General features: G+C 42.7%; 1 protein-coding gene across 1 annotated transcript; it reads left to right on the top strand.

Moving 5' to 3' along the window:
• The first annotated feature begins 1,349 nt into the window (after positions 1 to 1,349).
• IL36B (interleukin 36 beta) lies at positions 1,350 to 7,740 on the top strand. Its single transcript, XM_065928807.1, has 4 exons — positions 1,350 to 1,365; positions 1,885 to 1,992; positions 5,395 to 5,534; positions 7,528 to 7,740. The coding sequence occupies exons 1-4, from the start codon at positions 1,350 to 1,352 to the stop codon at positions 7,738 to 7,740; spliced, it is 477 nt and encodes a 158-aa protein (XP_065784879.1).
• Positions 7,741 to 19,046: the final 11,306 nt, after the last annotated feature.

The raw sequence follows: 19,046 nt of genomic DNA, 5'->3' as shown, positions 1-19,046 counted from the left end.
TCAGGTACATCTCTATCAGATACAGAATGAATCTTGCATAAATGTTGGTTATGCAAAACTCTGAAAGGAGGACTATGGATTGCCTCAAATAGGATGTGAATGAGGCCATGGCTCACACAGTCAGTGAATAAAGTGAGCCACACCTCTGCCTCCAAAGCAGTCCAGAAGGAAGTTCTCCTTCTTAACTCAGCATCTGGCCTTTTCTGTATTTCCTCATTGGTGTTTCTGACATTTACTCTCCTCTGGTTTCTCCAGGACCCCAGCCTGGCCACACCTGTGCTGCCTCTCAGTCACCCACTGAATCCTCATGGGACCTCTGTCTTGGACCAGTTTTCTTGTCAAACTGGGAACACCCAGAGCTAGGAAATAACCCTATTTCCTCACTCATTTAAAGGCCTGGAAGTCCCGGACAGTTCTCCAGGGCACTTGGGTGCAGGTGGAGCCTTCACATTGGGCTCTAGGACAAGAGCATCTCTGGACAAAGGTAACTTCTGCTGCTCAGAAACTGTGTATGGGGAACCTTCTTTCACTGCTCTGTTTCCAGCCTTGAGGAACCTCTGGGAGCCTTGGTCCAAGACCCACAGTGTCAGAGGAACTGAGGCTGCTTCCAGAGTGCTGCTGGTAGTGGGTTTACTCTTTCTCTAGGGATGACAACAGGTTCAGGCACTGCATATCCTGAGGCAGAGGGGGATGTGAACAACTGGTTCTCATTGTGGGGAGTTTGTGGTCTTCTTGGGGAATTGTCATGGTTCCCTAACCAGAAGTTCAGAGATAGATGTCTCCAAACAGTCAAAATACCTAATGTGGTCCATGGACATCCTTGTGCAGAGATGCCTCTTTGGATGAAGGGTGGGGGAAGATGTGAGTCAGAGAGACAGGGTAGCTGCTGGTTATTTAGGATGCTCAAGCTTGAAGTCAGGATAGCTGGTGGCTTATCAGCTGTGCTAAATGGAGACAGGCATGCACTCTTTCTTCCTCTAAATCCAGAGACTTGCTGCACCAGAAGGTACCTGAGCTGATACACTTAAATCTAACAATCCTAGATGTGATGGATGGAGGGCATCCCGGGGCCACTGCAACCTGGAGAGCCAGGACCACTCAGCCCTGACAGTGACGGGAGCTTCCATCTTGGGTTTTACAACCCTGGAACATACTTTTCCCATCCTTACTCTCAAATGTGCATCTAAGATAGGGCTTCAGGACAGTTTTTTTATACAGCATTCTGGGGAAAGGGAGAGAAATTGATAACGTATTTTTCTTCCCTCTTTCCCTATAAGACTAACTGCTGACCACAGCCTCTCCACCATCTGGTCTACCTCATCCTCTTCATAGAAAGCCCTGAAGCCAACATGGAAAGCCCTATGTGTAAGTGATGAATCACAAACCAGCTTGGAAGCACTTCCATCTGGTCTCCCCAAATAAATGGAGTACAGGGGTTTCTGTTTTGTAATTTAGAGTATAAGAAACCCTTGTAGTCCAGATTATTCATTCAAAAATAAATAAGCAGTTCTAGAACTAATTATTTATTTTGATAAAGAGGGTAAATAAGAAACAATGTACTGATGACTGATTTATATATACTTGGTTTTGTTACTACCCAGAGACTATCAATCAGCAAAAAGACAAGTCACTGATAATCCTAGAAAAAAGGGTGAATCTTGAAAGACTCTTGGGACTATGAATGCATGTAGCTTCTTTCAGATGCATTGGTTCACAAACCAGCCCCTGCCCTATTTCCTTTCCCGTAATAGCCACTCTTTGTCAGAGCAGTAAACCTACTCCTAGGAATCTTAGGAATCAAAGGCCTTTATTACCAGTTGCAATTGGAGTCCTAAAATTTACAATAGCCTCATGTGTATTTTGTGATTTTCTGTCTTCTGGCAGCACAAGAACAGCCCAGTTACCGTCACATTCGTGATTCTCAGCAGATGGTGTGGATCATAAAAGGAAATTCGTTAATAGCAGTTCCTTCTAGCAACAACGTTAAACCTGGTGAGTGACAATCAAAGCCACTATGTTTCCCTTAAAGGGATATCAGCTCCACTGGGGATGAGGGCGAGCTTGTGTGAGCTTGGGAAGCGTATTCTTGGGGACAGCTTCAGTGCCCTCAAGGCAGGAAAGAGCAAGATGGTTCCCTCACACTATCTGGAAAGGGTGTGAGGAAAGGAGACCTGTACCCAGAAATGAGGGTGTGATGGATCTGGAACTCTCCTTACCAAAAGAAAATGTCCTTAGTTAAGAAGAGATTATTCCTTCAATTAACAGCTGACCTTCTCCTTGGAATTTCTCTCTTCTAAATTTCAACCATTGCTACCTCTGTCCTTAAATTTAAACTGCTTCAGCTTTCCATTATCATACCTGTATTTTTCTAATTTGGAGTCCTCTCTTCGAATAATAGGGGAATATTCCTTCCTCCCATCAGTCCATTGCATGCCAATTATACCTCAATAAAGCTGAAAAAAAAAGTCAATCCAAATCAGCTTCTTTTCCTTTCTTGTTTGTTCCTTTGATGTTTGATTTCATTCCCCTCTCCCCTGCTTATTCTGTCTTTATCTTCTAACTCTGATAGACATGCGCTAATAGAACATTTCCAGGATTAATACTAAAAACCTCCTCTGAATTTGCACATTTCATTTCTACAAGTGTTCTATTTTCCTATGTGGTAATCTATATACTGTTCTATGTACAGTCATAGTCGTGGAAGAGTACACAACTTGTCTCCATTTCCCCACCTGTCCATGCTTACATCAAAGAATAAAACTTCTGAATTGTTCTTTGCCCGCTCATCTCTAGCATCTCTTTCCAGTCACCTGACCCATTTCTCTGTCCTCACTTTTTGTTCCTCAATGGCAGTCAGCATAATTGATTACTCTTTCTTGAACACTCTCCATTCCCTCCCTTGGTAAGAATGTTCTATGTGGTTCACTGGCTCTTCTTTTGCACTCTCCATTCTGACTCCACTTTCTTTGTAAAATAGCCAAATGCTGGCAATTTTCAGAGCTCAATCTGTAACCATCACATCACCACTCTAAAGGGACTCAGAGCTGGTTTCTTGGATTGACGCGTTGCCTCTTCATTCCGGCATTTATGCTTCCCACCCAGATGTCTCCCCTGAAAATTTTTCCCATGTCCTTTTTTGCTTCTGTCTGACAGAAGATGATAGAGAGCAGAAGAGTATGTATAGAAAGGCTTTGTGACCAAGCGAAAATGGCCTCGAACATTCCCATTCATAACCATTGGCTAAAATGGAGTCACATAACTTGTAACTAACTGCAAGGGATGCTGGGAAATGTAGTCTAACTCTGTGTCCAGAGACAAAACAAAAACAGATTTTGGCTAGTAGCTAGTGACCTTTAAATTCCAACTATCACAGGGTGGGTGTGCAGTGAATGTTTCCTGAACTGTTTGCTGAGCTGATGTATAGGTCTCTGTAACCCATGTCCTTTTGATAAAGTCCTCTCAGACATCTCCGGTGGCGCTAGTGGTAAAGAACCCGCCTGTCACTGAAGGAGATGTAGGAGATGTGGATTCGATCCCTAGGTTGGGCAGATCCCCTGGAGGAGGGCATGGCCATCCACTCCAGTATTCTTGTCTGGAGAATCCCGGGGACAGAGGACCCCGGTGGGCTACAGTGCATGGGGTCACAGAGAGTCAGACACGACTGAAGTGACTTAGCATGCAGACATCTCTAACAACATCTATTCCAAAAGTGGAACTGTGGATCTGACTTCTCAAAATGGTTTATGGACCCAGTCTTCCCTATCTTCTTTAGTGGCACTACCATCACCCTGTTCACTGGAGCCAGAAACACAGAAGGCATCCTTATTTCTTCTTTCCTTTCATCTCCATTTAATCTACCAGCAGAGACTGATGAGTCTATGTGCAAAATAAGCCTTATTTCTAAATTAATATCATCTTTCACTTAGAGAGCTCTGTATTACTTCCTCACTGCCCTCTCTCCCACTTCACTTGTGTAGCTTCACATCCTATCTTCAGAAGCCATCAAGAGTGACCTTCTTATTCACATTAATTGAAGAATATTGTTTCCAAGTATTTGTGTTTTGGGGGTGGAAGTTTGGGGAAAGTGAGCAGTGAGGAGATCTCAGGCACACCAATCTTATTTTTGGAGCCTGGAACTTACTGAGTTTTTTTCCATGTAAGGGTCTTGACATTTCTTTTCCCTGTCAACACTCTTCATCCAAACGCTTCCACCACCACATTCCCATTTCTTCATTTACTGGCTTCCTCTTAGCGTTAAGTTCTTGGCTTGAACTTCACTCTGCTTTTTCACTTCCTCTTTCTTGGTCTCTCTCCCACTATCTCAGGCCTTTGTCAGTTTCCCCAAAACAGGTGTTGCCACTTATCGTGGTTCTGGTCATTTCTCTGTTTGCCTGGTTTAGTCCCATTTTCCATGGTGGCAATAACAATGTCTCTTGTTTTCAGCTATATCTCCAGAGCCTTGAGTGAGCACTCAATAAACAATGTTGAATGGATAAATTCCCTTCTCCCTACCCAGAAGGATAGATGCAGAACATGTAGGCTCCTGGGAATCACCTGCTAAATTAGTTGAGAATTAAATTATACTGATAGTGACAGAAAATCCAATCAACTAGGAATTAATTAGGGGCTTCCCCAGTGGCTCAGTAGTAAGGAATCTACTTTTCAATGCAGGAGATGTGGGTTTGATCCCAGGGTCAGAAAAACCCCTGGCGGCAGGCATGGCAACTCACTCCAGTATTATTGCCTGGGAAATTCCATGGACAGAGGAGCCTGGCAGGCTGCAGTCCATGAGATTGCAAAAGAGTCAGACATGGCTTGGTGACTAAACCATCCAGCAGGAATTAAATAAGATAGAAATTCCTTTCTTTCTCATGGAAAAGAAGCCTGAGAAGGCAGACTAAGGCCCATAGGTGCCTCTGTAATGCCACCAGATTCCAAGGATTCTAGGGTTCTGCTTTACCATCTTCAAGATCACCTTCATCACCATCTAGGTAATAAGACAGGGAATAAGAAGAAAGCTCCTCCCAACTGAGTGAACTCCTTTTAAAGAAGAACATTCTTAGAAATCCTACACAACATTCCACTCCTATCTCATGGGCTAAAACTTAAGCATATAGTCAAAGTTAGCTGTAAGTGTGATGTGAAATTTATTTTTATCTTGGGAAAGTAATATATCCTGGTGACAGCTGGGGCTCTGATATTAAGGAAGAAATAAGAAATGGGTTTCAGCCAACTGATGAAGGGTCTCTGACACGTGGCTAGTGGGAGAAGACTTTGGGAGGGGGCCATGTCCTGGCTGCTCAGTATCCCCCAGATGTGAGTGTCAGACCAGAAGGAATGGCCTTTTCACTGCTTGGAGCCTGACACCTGTTTCCATTTTCCCTGTGTTTCCAGTCATTCTTTCCTTGATAGCATGCCGAGACATAGAATTCCACAAGGAAGGAGAAGGTACTCCACATTACCTGGGAATCAAGGACAAAAATCTCTGTCTCTACTGTACAGAAATCCAGGGCTATCCCACTTTGCAGCTTAAGGTGAGTAGTTATGCAGCTAATTAGAAAAGTACATTAATGAGAGGAACTTTCAATTTCATTTAATCTGTTGCTGAATATAAGTAATAGGTTTGTATAATTGTACAGTAATAGAAGAACAGACTCTGTATGATTTCAATATCTTTAGATTATGAAATTTTTGCACCTTGTTTATGTGTCCAGTGTCTCCTGGTTTATAGTCTATGGGAACTTGAATAGAATTTGTATCCTACCGCTGTGTGAAAATTGTATAATCTCAATTACGTTGAATTGGTTCATAGTGCTTTTCAGATATACCATATGCTTCTATTTTTCTGTCTATTCATTCTAGTAACTTTTGAGAGTTTGATATTGAAATTCCAACTAAAAAATCTTAATTTAATATTAAAAAGCGGAGATATTACTTTGTTAACAAATGTCCATCTAGTCAAGGCTATGGTATTTCCAGTAGTCGTGTGTGGATGTGAGAATTGGACTATAAAGAAATCTGAACACTCAAGAATTGATGCTTTTGAACTGTGGTGTTGGAGAAGACTCATGAGACTCCCTTGGACTGCAAAGAGATCTAAGCAGTCCATCCTAAAGGAGATCAGTCCTGGGTGTTCATTGGAAGGACTGATGTTGAAGCTGAAACTCTGATTCTTTGGCCACCTGATGCAAAGAGTTGACTCATTTGAAAAGACCCTGATGCTGGGAAAGATTGAGGGCAGGAGGAGAAGGGGACAACAGAGAATGAGATGGTTGGATGGCATCACTGACTCAATGGACATGAGTTTGGGTAAACTCTGGGAGTTGGTGAAGGACAGGCAGGCCTGGCATGCTGTGGCTCATAGGGTTGCAAAGAGTCGGACACAACTGAGCGACTGAACGGAACTGAACTGAAAAATAATTGCAACCTACAGTGGAATGATATGTAACTTTGTTCTGTATTTTCCAAGTCTCCTGTAAATATGTTATCATCCTTTCATGCTGCTGCTGCTGCTAAGTCACTTCAGTCATGTCCGACTCTATGCGACCCCATAAATGATAGCCCATCAGGCTCCCCTGTCCCTGGGATTCTCCAGGCAAAAACACTGGAGTGGATTGCCATTTCCTTCTCCAATGCATGAAAGTGAAAATTGAAACTGAAGTCGCTCAGTTGTGTCCGACTCTTAGCGACCCCATGGACTGCAGCCTACCAGGCTTCTCCATCCGTGGGATTTTCCAGGCAAGAGTACCTGAGTGGGGTGCCATTGCCTTCTCTGCATCCTTTCATAATTTAGAAAATAAAAAAGAAAGAAGAAAAGAAACAAACCAAAAAGAAATAGGTTTGCAATCCTGGATATTCACTATAAAGAAGGAAAGCTGACCTGATTCCCAAGTCAACACAAGGGACCTTTGGAAGGTGTTAAGACTCATTTTACTGAAAGAGCTTACTCTGCAAGCCAGAGAATACATCCCTGAGAATGTTTCACAATGGCCATTCTCAGTCCTCTTTAACCACCTCCCAGAGATCCTCCAAGGCTCTGGGATGGTTCCTTTTAAGTAAAGCTACTGCATGGCAGTGGAGACCAGAGGGGAGATTGTTAGTTGGATTCGGTGGATGACACGCTCATGGTCCCCATTCTGAAAGTCAGATATGTAGTTATGAAGCCAATCCTCTGCTTCTGATGGAAGCTGTAATGTATAAACCCACTTGGAGGTGGGGAACCTCATGAGATTGGCCTGAACCATCCAATGAATACATTCATGAAAGAGTTTACAACTCCCTCTGTTCTCAGGAAGGCAGTTCTGGTTCAAGGAATCAGAAGCATCTCTTGTGATGGGATTCTGGGGTGGGGCCAAGTGCTGGGAACCAGTGGATTGCCTGTTTTGAGAGCTGGCGTACCCCTCTCATCTGCCTATGTCCCTTAGTGCTGCCCCTCTCTTTGGGGAAAGGGGACGGTGCCAGGACTGAGTTAGTTTAGCTTCCTCCTCCCAAAAATCCTCTCTAACCAGCCTTTTTTTGTACCCTCAGGAAGAAAATATCATGAATCTCTACAATCAGCCCAAAGGAGAGAAGTGCTTCCTCTTTTACCACAATTATGAAGGCTCCACCGTTGTCTTTCAGTCTGTCTCCTACCCTGGCTGGTTCATTGCAACCTCCTCTGAGGCAGGGCAGCCTGTTACCCTCACCAAGGAGAGGGGCACAGTCAAAAGCACGAATTACTACTTAGAGGATAGACGCTAAATCCAGTCTGGGCTCTGGGTGGCTGAATCCAGTTCAGAGAATCAAGCAGTCAGAGGATCTTCTGTTTGAAAACACAACAGGTCATCTTAAGAGACCACCGTATGTGGATGCCCATCCACAGCCTACCTCATTCTCATCACCTCAAAACCACCTCCTCTTCTAGATATCCTCTAGATTTGTTGCTGTTGTTTACTCACTAAGTTGTGTCCGACTCTTTTGTGACCCCATGGACTATAGCCTGCCAGGCTCCTCTGTCCATGGGATTTCCCAGGCAAAATATTGGAGTGGGTTGCCATTTCCTTCTCCAGGGGATCTTCCTGACCCAGGGATCAAACCTACATATCCTGCATTGGCCGACAGATTCACTGAACCACCAGGGAAGCCCACCCTCTAGATAATCTCTAGATGATTTCTAGATACACTGTGTCCCCCACTTGCATGTCATTTCAGTGTGAAACCTAAGAGTCACTTTTTATTCTTTCTTGATCTTGTTCCATCATCCTAGTTGCCAAGTCCATTTAAGTCCACTCCCAAATCCTTCTTGCAACCTCTCTTGCTATTCCTTCTGCCAACCCATAGCCTGGAAATGTGACTTCCAAGCATATAACCCTATGAATAAAAGATATTAATAATTCTATGCATGCTTATTATAAATATTGTAACATGCACTGCAAAAGATGAATCTAAAGGGTAAGGTGAATGTAAAATAAAAATATCACAAGTCTTGATAATCATGACTCATAGCATCATTAGTTAATAATTTGACACACAGTATACAATTTGGTTAAGATTAATTGTTAACCATAGTGGATATAAATCAATCTGTATTTCAAAGAATCACTAATAGCAGTTTACATTTTTTTGAGGCATCAGCTATGACATTTTCTTGTTATTATTCCTGTTTCCTAGACTTTTAGGGGGACATTCAATCACCAGTTTCTTTATTCTAATGCTTTTAAACCAGTTGTCCATTTTGTGAGGAATACATTAGTTAAAGCTTGTAGTATAATTTATGGATTCACTCAACCAGAGACACATAAATTGCAGGTTTTATAATGCCCTGAATATGAATGTGAGCATATAAGGTTTTCTTCCAGCAGGAAACCTTGCCCTTATTGGTATATGATGAACAGGCTTATTGGGCTTTTCAATGACTGGGAACCCTTCACCAGTGGGGGAGAACGGGTAGGGAAATTTCAGCTCTGTAGTCCACATTCCTCAGAGGGTTCAAGCAAGATTGAGTCACAGTCACCCACGGGAGTGTTGAGGTCTGGAACACCTCCTTGCATTGGTTTCCTTCATTTCCCTGCTTCAGGTTATCTAGTTCTCATTCTTATTCCTTCAGATCATTTCTCATCATTCCAAGATAGACAGATGGAGAAAGAGAGGAGGAACAAGATGGCAGAGTAGAAGGACCTTGAGCTCACATCCTCTCATGACAGATGGAGAGAGCTCTATCAGTTTTACTTCCCTTGTTTCAGCCTCTGAAACACTGGTTTCTATGACTTTTTCCTCCAGCCTTTGAGATACTCTAATATTCAAAATGTTGATGTTATTGTTGTACTTTTATCCTTTTTTAAAATTTTGTCTTCTATTTACTTGAACATAGGCATTAAAAATAATTTTATTTATTTTTGTCTGCAATGGGTCTTCATTGTTGCAACTGCTTTTTCTCTAATAGTGGGGAGGGGGTTTTACTCTTTGTTGCTATGTGGAGGCTTCTCCTTGCAGTGGCTCCTCTTGGTGTGGAGCACAGGCTCTAGGGCACTTGGGCTTCAGTAGTTGCAGCTTTCAGGCTCTAGAGCACAGGCTCAATAATTGTGGTGCACTGGCTTAGTTGCTTCGCAGCACGTGGGATCTTCCCCGACCAGGGATTGAAACTGTGTCTCCTGCATTGACAGGCAAATTCTTATCCACTGAGCCACCAGGGAAACCTGTGACTAGATGATCCTACTTGTTATGAATTTAAATTCCAAGTGTATAATGGTGATTTGATCTGGCCCAGAGCTCTTGCTGGAACTCCAGATTTGCACTTAGAACTAGCAGCTTGGATATTGCAAATTAAGCATGTCCTAAGTAACACTCATGATCCTTGCCCAATATGCCTATTCCCACACCCAGTCTTTTCCATCTCAGTTACTCAAGATAGAAACCCGGGAGTCATCCTTGATTTTCCTCTCTCTAAAGACCTACATCCTACCCATCAAGTCTATTCACCAAGAATCCTACCTTCAAAGTACATCTCAAATCCACCCATCCCTCTCCACCTTCTCTGCCATCCACCACTGGATATCTGGAAACCACCGTAACTCACCAGTCCTATACATCTGCCTCCTGACTGATGACCTCAATCTACCACTCCATCTATCTGTTAAATCAGTTCTCTGTGAGCCAGCAAGGATTATCTCAATAAATGGAAATTCAACTATGTCATTCCAATGTTTAGACTTCTTTGATATTTCCACTTGCAGTTAGAATGAAATGCAAATTCATTTATAAAAATTTGTTTATTGTTAAATTTTTTTAATTGGTGGAAAATTGCTTTACAATATTGTGTTGATTTCTGCCATGGAACAACTCAATCAGTCATATTTAGGCTGATAGATAGATAGATAGATAGATAGATAGATAGATAGATAGATAGATAGATAGATAGATAGGCTTCCCTGATGGCTCAGTGGTAAAGAATCTGTCTGCAATGCAGGAGACTCCGGTTCCATCCCTGGATTGGGAAGATCCTCTGGAGGAGGGCATGGCAACCCATTCTACCACTCTTGCCTAGAGCATCCCATGGACAGAGAAGCCTGGCAGACTGAAGTCCATAGGGTCACACAGAATCAGACATGACTGAAGCAACTAAGCAGTGTATATATATGTATACACCCACACCCACACCCACACACACTCTCCCCTTTGAGCCTCCCCCCCTCCCCCACCTCCATCCCACTCCTCTAGGTCATTTCAGAGCACCAGGCTGGGCTCCCTGAGTTATACAGAGACTTTTGACTACCTATTTTACACATGACCTACATCCAACCCATATATACACTTTATTATGTGTATATATGTATATATGTCAGTGCTACTTTCTCAGTTCATCCCACCCTCATCTTCCCCCACTCTATCCACAAGTCCATTCTCTGCTAGGTTCATCAGTATCATTTTTCTGGATTCCATATATATGTGTTAATATACAATGCTTGTTTTTCTCTTTCTGACTTACTTCACTCTGTGTAAGAGGCTCTAGGTTCATCCACCTCACTACAACTGACTCAAATTTGTTCCTTTGTATGGCTGAATAATATTCCATTTATATATTTATCCATTAATCTGTTGATGGACAACTATGTTGCTTCCATGTCCTGGCTATTGTAAATATTGCTGCAATGAACATTGGTGTACAAGTGTCTTGTAGAATTGTGGTTTTCTCAGGGCATACGACCCGTAGTGGGATTGCTGGGTCATGTGTGTGTAAGCGCTATGTCAATTCGGTCATGTTTGACTCTTTGAGACCCTATGCACTGCAGCCCATCAGGCTCCCCTGTCCATGGGATTTCCCAGGCAAGAATACTGGAGTGGTTTACTGTGCCCTCCTCCAGGGGACGTTCTCAACCCAGGGATCGAACCCATGTCTCTTATGTCTATGTGCATTTATGTCTAGTGTCTTTACCACTACCCCAACCTGGGAAGCCCTTGCTGGTCATATGGTAGATATATAGTTTTTTGTACTATCTCCATACAGTTCTCCACAGTGGCTGTATCAGTTCCCTTTTCTCCACATTCTCACCAGTATTTATCATTTGTAGATTTTTTTGATGATGGCCATTCTGATTGGTGTGAGGTGATACCTCATTGTAGTTTGAATTTTCATGAAATGCAAATTCTTTACCATAGTTTACAGGTTTGACTGGATGGTCTGGTCCCTGATGGCCCAACACTACTTTCAGATCAATCTCTCCATTGCCATCTTCGGTCATACTAATCTTTCAGTTCTTTGACTATGCTGAGTCCTTTATAGCCCCTGGGCCTTTGCATATGCTATGCTCATGTACATCCCTGTTACCTGCATCGGCTTATTCTCTCTCTTTGCCTCTGGCTCCTTCAAGAGCCTCCTCAAGAGGCCTTCCCTAACCACCATGTCTGAAAAAAGCTGCTTCTTCTACCTCCTGAAATTTCCTTTCTCCTGTTTTTTTTTTTTTTTCTTCACATAATTCATAATGATTTTATTTGCCTTTGTCTTTTTCTTTCCTTCCCTCTTTGCAGGATAAAATCCTTGATTGGTGGAAAGTAGTATTTGTCTAGTTCACCATTACACCCCCAGCTCCTAGCACTATGTCTCTGTCAAATAAATATATATTGAACAAATTAATTATTAATTAATTGCTAAGTGAATGAATAAATAAGGAGCCAACTTTCTCCCCAGGCAGTTCACCCTCCCCAGAAAAACTAGTCTCGTCTGGAATAAAACCCACCTTCCTGTTCCTAATCCTTGATGTCACAGAGAAGAGAGGTCTCATGTTTACACAAGTGCTTCCACTTTGTGAAGGTGGCTTGCATGGCCCTCTGTGATCTCCATTTGTTAACAAGGCTGTTGCCCCAGAATCATATCTCTGCCTCTCCCTCAAATGGAAATTAACTGCATGTAAGTGATATACAGTATTTATTTTTGTCTGACTTATTTCACTTAGGATAACACCCTCCAAGTTCACTGATGTTGCTACAAATGGCAAAATTTCATTTTTTATTGTTGAGTAGTATTTCATTATATACATACATACACACACACACACACACACACACACACACACATATTCCACAACTTCTTTATCCATTCATTTTTGATGGACATTTATGTTGCTTCCATGTTTTAGCTACTGTAAATAATGATGCTATGAATAATGGGATGCATATACACTTTTCAATTAGTGTTTTTGCCTTTTTAATGGCCATGTATTCAGGAGCAGAACTGCTGGAATTGGCAGTCCTATTTTTAGTTTTCTGAGGAACTTCCATACTGTTTTCTGCAGTGGCTCAAGAAGTCACATTCCTGATAGTTTATGGTTTAAAAAGTAAAAAAGTGGGAGTCACTCGAGAAGGGAGATGTGCCATGTTTTAGTTGTTGTGTATTTTGTGTTAATGCCCAGCTGGTTTTGTCTGTGTCCTGTTATCCCAGCCTGGTGAGTGATTGGGCTATTTAACTCTCTTAAATGGATCAGTAGTAAAGAATCTGCCTGCAATGCAGGAGATGTGAGTTTGATCCCTGGGTCAGGGAGACCCCCCTGGAGAAGGAAATGGCAACCCACTCCAATATTCTTGCCTGGGAAATCCCATGGACAGAGGAGCCTGGTGGGCTCCAGTCCATGGGGTTGCAAAGAGTGTCTTCTTGCTGGAGGTCCTCTTTTTATTCCTGTAGGGAAGGATGGAATATAGGACAACCTATGAGGCCTAGGAGAGCACTGACTCATGGAAAGTCAGCTCGTCAACAGTGTATGGGGGTTGGGATCTCAGAGCCTGTGAGGCCAGGGAAGGACCCCAAGCCCTTCCCAATTCACCATCTGCTCTGAACCTTGGCTGCAAGAGCTGGAGAGACTGTTCTGAGGTGGGCCAGGAGGTGAGCATCACAAAAAGTGAACAAGTCCACCTGCTTAGAATTTCCTGGTTTCTGGCTCTGAGTCAGCATTCTCTCCCTGCCCCACACTGGGGCAGCAGGGAACAAGTAGGGGGAACTGTCTAGTCCTTTCTTAGAGATCAGTGTCTCCAAACCTGTCTGCTTCCTGAGGGTCCAAGGCAAGTTCAGGGTCAAAGTCCTTCAATGTTCTCTTTATCAGTCTCCAGTCCTGCCTCTACCCAGCCTTGCTGTGAGGGGCATGGTCCCACCGAGACGTGTATGGCCAAGTCCCCCTGCTGTCCACCTGAAACTATCACAACATTGTTAATCGATTATGCTCCAATGTAAACTAAAAATAAATAACTAAAAGGAAAGAAAAAGAAAATGCTGGCATCTTCTACCTTCATTAATCTCTAGAAAACCTTACATTTTGCAGGCTTTGGGAATTGGAAAAGGGGCTTTGGAAAAAGACATAAGCCAGAACTTGTCTTGGAGGACATGTATCTCTCTTCTGCATCTTGATGGAGGGATGTTGAGTCCATCACCATGGATTAGGATGCCAACAGGTGGCCTGTCCAGGGCTCTGAGGAGCTGGGAACCTGTCAGGTTGGGATGCTTTTCCCCTGAACCCCTTCATCCTCCTTGCAGGGAGCTCCCAATTTCAAATAGTTCAAGGTCTGGCCCCCTGACTCAGGGCAGTCCCACAAGATATTTCTGTCATTTAATGTCTTTATTTTCACCATTCAGGGGATTTCTCCTGCTTTTTTTCCTTGAGCAGCTAATTGGAAAAGGTATATGCATCCCAACTGGAGAAGGCAATGGCACCCCACTCCAGTACTCTTGCCTGGAGAATCCCATGGATGGAGGAGCCTGGGTAGGTTGTAGTCCACAGGGTCGCTAAGAGTCAGACACGACTGAGCAACTTCCCTTTCATTTTTCACTTTTATGCATTGGAGAAGGAAACGGCAACCCACTCCAGTGTTCTTGCCTGGAGAATCCCAGGGACGGGGGAGCCTTATGGGCTTCTGTCTATGGAGTCGCACAGAGTTGGACATGACTGAAGTGACTTAGCAGCAGCAGCATATTCATCCCGATATTCATAGCATCATTATTTACAGTAGCCAAAACATGGAAACGGAAACAACATAAGCGTCTGTCAAAAGATGAATGGATAAAGAAGTTGTGGAATACATATGTGTGTGTGTGTGTATAAAATGGAATACTAAAAAAAAAAAAAAAAAAATGGAATACTGCTCAACAATAAGACTGCCCAACGAGCAGCAGCTGTCCCGTCCCTTTGATTCCTGCACAGGCTAAGTCCCTCATTAGCACCCACCACACACCAAAAACACAACAGTGATCATGGGATCTGGTGGCAGCAGCTTCACAGCACAGCTGAGCTTGGGGGCCCAGACACGAGTGTGAATCAGGGTCTCTGTGGTCTCATGGGCATGGCAGTCTGTCTTACGGATTCTGTTCTCTGAGCGAATCAGAACTGGCTTCTGGGCTTTTAGCTAGAGAAGCATGTGGAGGCTTCTCTCCTTAGAAAGCTGTTTGCTGGTAAGGCTCTGGGTAGGGAGATGACAGCCATGGCATAGCTCAGACTCCTCAGAGCTGCTCGAGGGAAAAAAAACAGGAGAAATCCCCTGAATGGAGAAAATAAAGACATTAAACGACAAAAATAACTTGTGGGACTGCCCTGAGTCAGGGGCCCACGAACTATTTGAAATTGGGAGCTCCCTGCAGGGAGGATGAAGGGGTTCAGGGGGAAAGCATCCCAACCTGACAGGTCCCCAGCTCTTCAGAGCCCTGGGCAGGCCACCTGTGGGCATCCTGGTCCATGATGATGGACTCAACATCCCTCCATCAAGATGCAGAAGAAAGAGACATGTCCTCCAAGACTGAAGTTCTGGCTCATGTCTTTTTCCAAAGCCCCTTTCCCAATTCCCAAGGCCTGCAAAATGTAAGGTTTTCTAGAGATTAATGAAGGTAGAAGACACCAGCATTTTCTTTTTCTTTCCTTTTAATTATTTTAAAAAATTTATAATTTACATTGGAGCATAACCGATTAACAATGTTGTGATAGTTTCAGGTGGGCAGCAGAGGGACTCTGCCATACACATACTTGTATCTATTCTCCCCCAAACCCCTCTCCCATCCAGGCTGCCACATAACATTGAGCAGAGTTCCCTGTGCTATACAATCAGTCCTTGTTGGTTATTCATTTTAAATATCACAGTAAGACTCTAGCATTTTCTATGCCAGAAGAACTTGAAGAGACTCTGGGGAAACATATTGGTGTTGATGAAAAATTAATCAGTAGTCAATCTAAGAAAGAAATGAGGGCTTCCCTGGTGGTCCAGTGGTAAGGAATCCACCTGCCAGTGCAGAGGACAAGAGTTCGATCCCTACTGCACGAGGATCCCATATGCTGAAGGGCAACTAACCAGGTGCACAATTACTTGACCCCATGTGTTGCAAGTACTGAAGCCCATGTGCCTAGAGCCCAAGCTCCATAGCAAGAGAAGACACTGAAATGAGAAGCCTGGACACCACAACAAAGACTATCCCCTGCTCACCGCAACTGGAGAAAGCCTGCACACAGCAACGAAGGCCCAGCAAACTCCCAAATAAATAAATAAACAGTTCTTTCTATTTTTTTTTTTAAGTAAGAAATGGAAAATTGTATTTGCACCCATCTGGGGACTGTAACCAAGGAGACAGTCTCTCAGAGAATTCTCGAGCAGTTTTCTATAGAGGTGAAGGGAGAGGCCAGTATATATGTGATTTTGGCAAAGGGATACGTGCCACCAAGAACTCATCTTGGTTGAAAGTTACTGTTATTTTTCAAAGAACAGGAAGTTTGGTGTTTTTAATGCTTTTCTCAGTATGGGAAGATGCAAGAAACTGGGTTCAAAAAGTTTTCTCCAGAATATATCCATCTCAGGGGCAGTCTGTCAGTTTCTCCAGAGTACCTAGTGCCTCAGTCTGATCTTCCTCTTGAGTCTATTTCAGGGTGTGCTATAGGTTAGTGACTGCAGTAGCTAATGGCTTGATTCTTATAAAACTGGATGGTGGGCAACATTCTTTGTTTTACAATCCCTTTCCTTTTGGTCTTAATTTTGATCAAGGATGGGGAAGCATCTTGTGACTGGTTTGTCCCATGGCGCCCTAGGAATGCTCAGGTCTGACGAGGACTTCATTGAAGGTCATTCAATATGATTTTTTTTTGTCTTTTTACATTACATTTTTTTCACTATTTTTGAGATATAATTGACATATAACATTATATTATTTTTAGGTATACAACATTTGTATACAATATGAAATGATCATCACAAGTCTAGCTATCATATGTTACCACACAAAGTTAATTCATTATTATGGATTATATTCCATATGATGAACTTTACATCCCCATAACTCATTTTTTTAACTGTAAGTCTGTACTTCTTGGTCCCTTTACCCATTTTGAGTCCACAACTCCCTCTTTTTTGGCAACAACCAATCTGTTCTTTCTGTCTGTGAGTCTGGATTTTGTTTTATTTGCTTTGTTTTTCAGATTCCATATACAGGTGAAACCATATGAAAATTGTCTTTCTCTAACTTCACTTAGCATAATACACTCAAAGTATATCAGTGTTGTCACAAATGTCAAGATTTTATCATTTTTATGGCTGAATAGTATTCACATAATCACTTATCTCTTCTCTTTTTAATCTATTCATCTAACTTGGACGCCTAGGTTGTTTATACACCCTGGCTGTTGTAAATAATCCTACAGTAAATATGTCCTATGTCATGCCAACTCATTGTGCTTTTACTGGATATGTTAATGATAGCCAAGAGGCTCTGGACTGCCTGTCCTTCTGGACTGTTGTGATCTGGAAAATGGTTCCCTCTTGTTGCTTCTTCCCTTATCTAGAGTTACACTATTACGATCATTGATCTTACAGAATTATATATTTGATCAATCGTTTCAAGTCACCTAACTATTATTCATTTTATCTGAGGCTCAGACATGCATTTGGTAATGTGAGAAACAATAATCTTGAAAAAGGCAAGATACAAGTAATAGAGCTAGTAAAGTTAATAAGGTCATGACTAAGTATTTGAACTGAGAACTTCCATTACGTGTGGCTTCCCTTAAATCATCTGACCAGTCTGTGCTGCATCAGTTTCTCTCTTTAAGGGAAAGGCTGTATTGGCATTGTACATAAAGTTCACCAAAGATGTCTGCATGTACAAGGCAAGTGGTGGGTCAGTGTGATCCCCTTATAGGACTGAGAAAGGAATGTTGTCTTTTAAGGAGTTACATGGCTGGTGCCAGAAGAAGGAAACTAGATTTCTACAACTGAACAGGTTTTTCTGCCATTGGGGATGTCTGTCTGGTTAATGCATAATACAGGTGCACAGTGCACACTAGAGGGGAAGGGGAGGTTAAAGGGCAGAGAGAAAATTTTTATGTCTAAATTTTTCTTGTCTTCCCTTAAAGTATGTTTTTTCCCCCCATCATTAGGAAATAGTTGGTAGAAACTCCCATGACAACTCAGAAGTGTGAGATGCTTGTTGGGGAGGGTGGTGGGTGGGTGGGGATAAGATAATCCCAGAGGCCCTCTTGACTCCATGTGAAGAAACCTGAGATTGGCAGAAGGATTGGAACCATGAGGTTTTCCCCCAAGAAATCAATGGGTCGAGTGATGAGATGTCACCCTTGAAGACAGTTTGGGTCTGGGACCTGTGCAGGTCTCTCCGAGGATGCTAAATGGTGGGGAGAGGCAGGGTGATGCTGATGGTCCTACTCTCCCTGACAACTACATACATATTGCTATAGAGAAGCAAAATTTGCCACTCCCAAATCCATCTATTTTGCATGTGAATTATTTTAGGCTGATTATTTTTTAGCAATAGAAGACTCCGAAAGTCTCTTTTTACCTCCCCTTTAGCTGCCTTAGGGCTTTCGAGGTGGCTCAGTGGTAAAGAATCCATCTGCCAATGCAGGAGACACAGGTTTTATCCCTGAGTCAGAAAGATCCTCTGGAAGAGGAAATGGCAACCCACTCCAGTATTCTTGTCTGGGAATTCACATGGACAGAGAAGTCTGGTGGGCTACAGTCCATGGGATCACAAAGAGTTGGACATGACTGAGCATGCATGCACAAACATAGCTGCCCAAAGACTGGATAAAATGTTTGTTCTGGGAATAAAGCTCCCTCCAGAGATATTTGCAAGAATATGGGCAGGGTGGGGAAAACATGGCATGTCCCATTGTCTCTGCAGGGCCCAGAAAATATCAAATATTTGCTTTTCCATCTCCTTGTTAATCTCCTTTCTTCTCTTTGAAGTCCCAAAGCACTACCCAAACATCTTTTCTGAATCTCAAAAGCAATACGTATGTATCACTGTGGTAAAAATTAAAATTAATTGAAATAGTATGATTCTGTGTCCTTGTTTTACTCATCTGAAAATGTCTTTCTCTTTTTCACTAGGGTGGGGACTGAGTCCCCTTTAAGGAGATCAATATAAAAAATCCAGGAGGATTTATCTGAGTAACAAACCATGACATCAGTCCTCTTTTCTCTTTGAGAGGAAAACCAAACATCTGAAGAATATACTTGAGGACATCAAGCTCATTTTTCATGCTCATGTTGGAAATTCCACCTCAGTTTTTGTCCTTCCTGCTGACAAAGTTGATGAC

The sequence above is a fragment of the Muntiacus reevesi genome, chromosome 3 (assembly GCF_963930625.1).
Source record: "Muntiacus reevesi chromosome 3, mMunRee1.1, whole genome shotgun sequence".
Lineage (NCBI taxonomy): Eukaryota > Metazoa > Chordata > Mammalia > Artiodactyla > Cervidae > Muntiacus > Muntiacus reevesi.
This window is presented reverse-complemented; position numbering and strand designations above follow the sequence as displayed.

Excerpts from the sequence above, each read along its gene's own strand:
- IL36B (XM_065928807.1), top strand. Across the intron at positions 1,993-5,394 it reads TAGCAACAACGTTAAACCTG|TCATTCTTTCCTTGATAGCA; the intron begins GTGAGTGACAAT and ends CTGTGTTTCCAG. Across the intron at positions 5,535-7,527 it reads ATCCCACTTTGCAGCTTAAG|GAAGAAAATATCATGAATCT; the intron begins GTGAGTAGTTAT and ends TTGTACCCTCAG.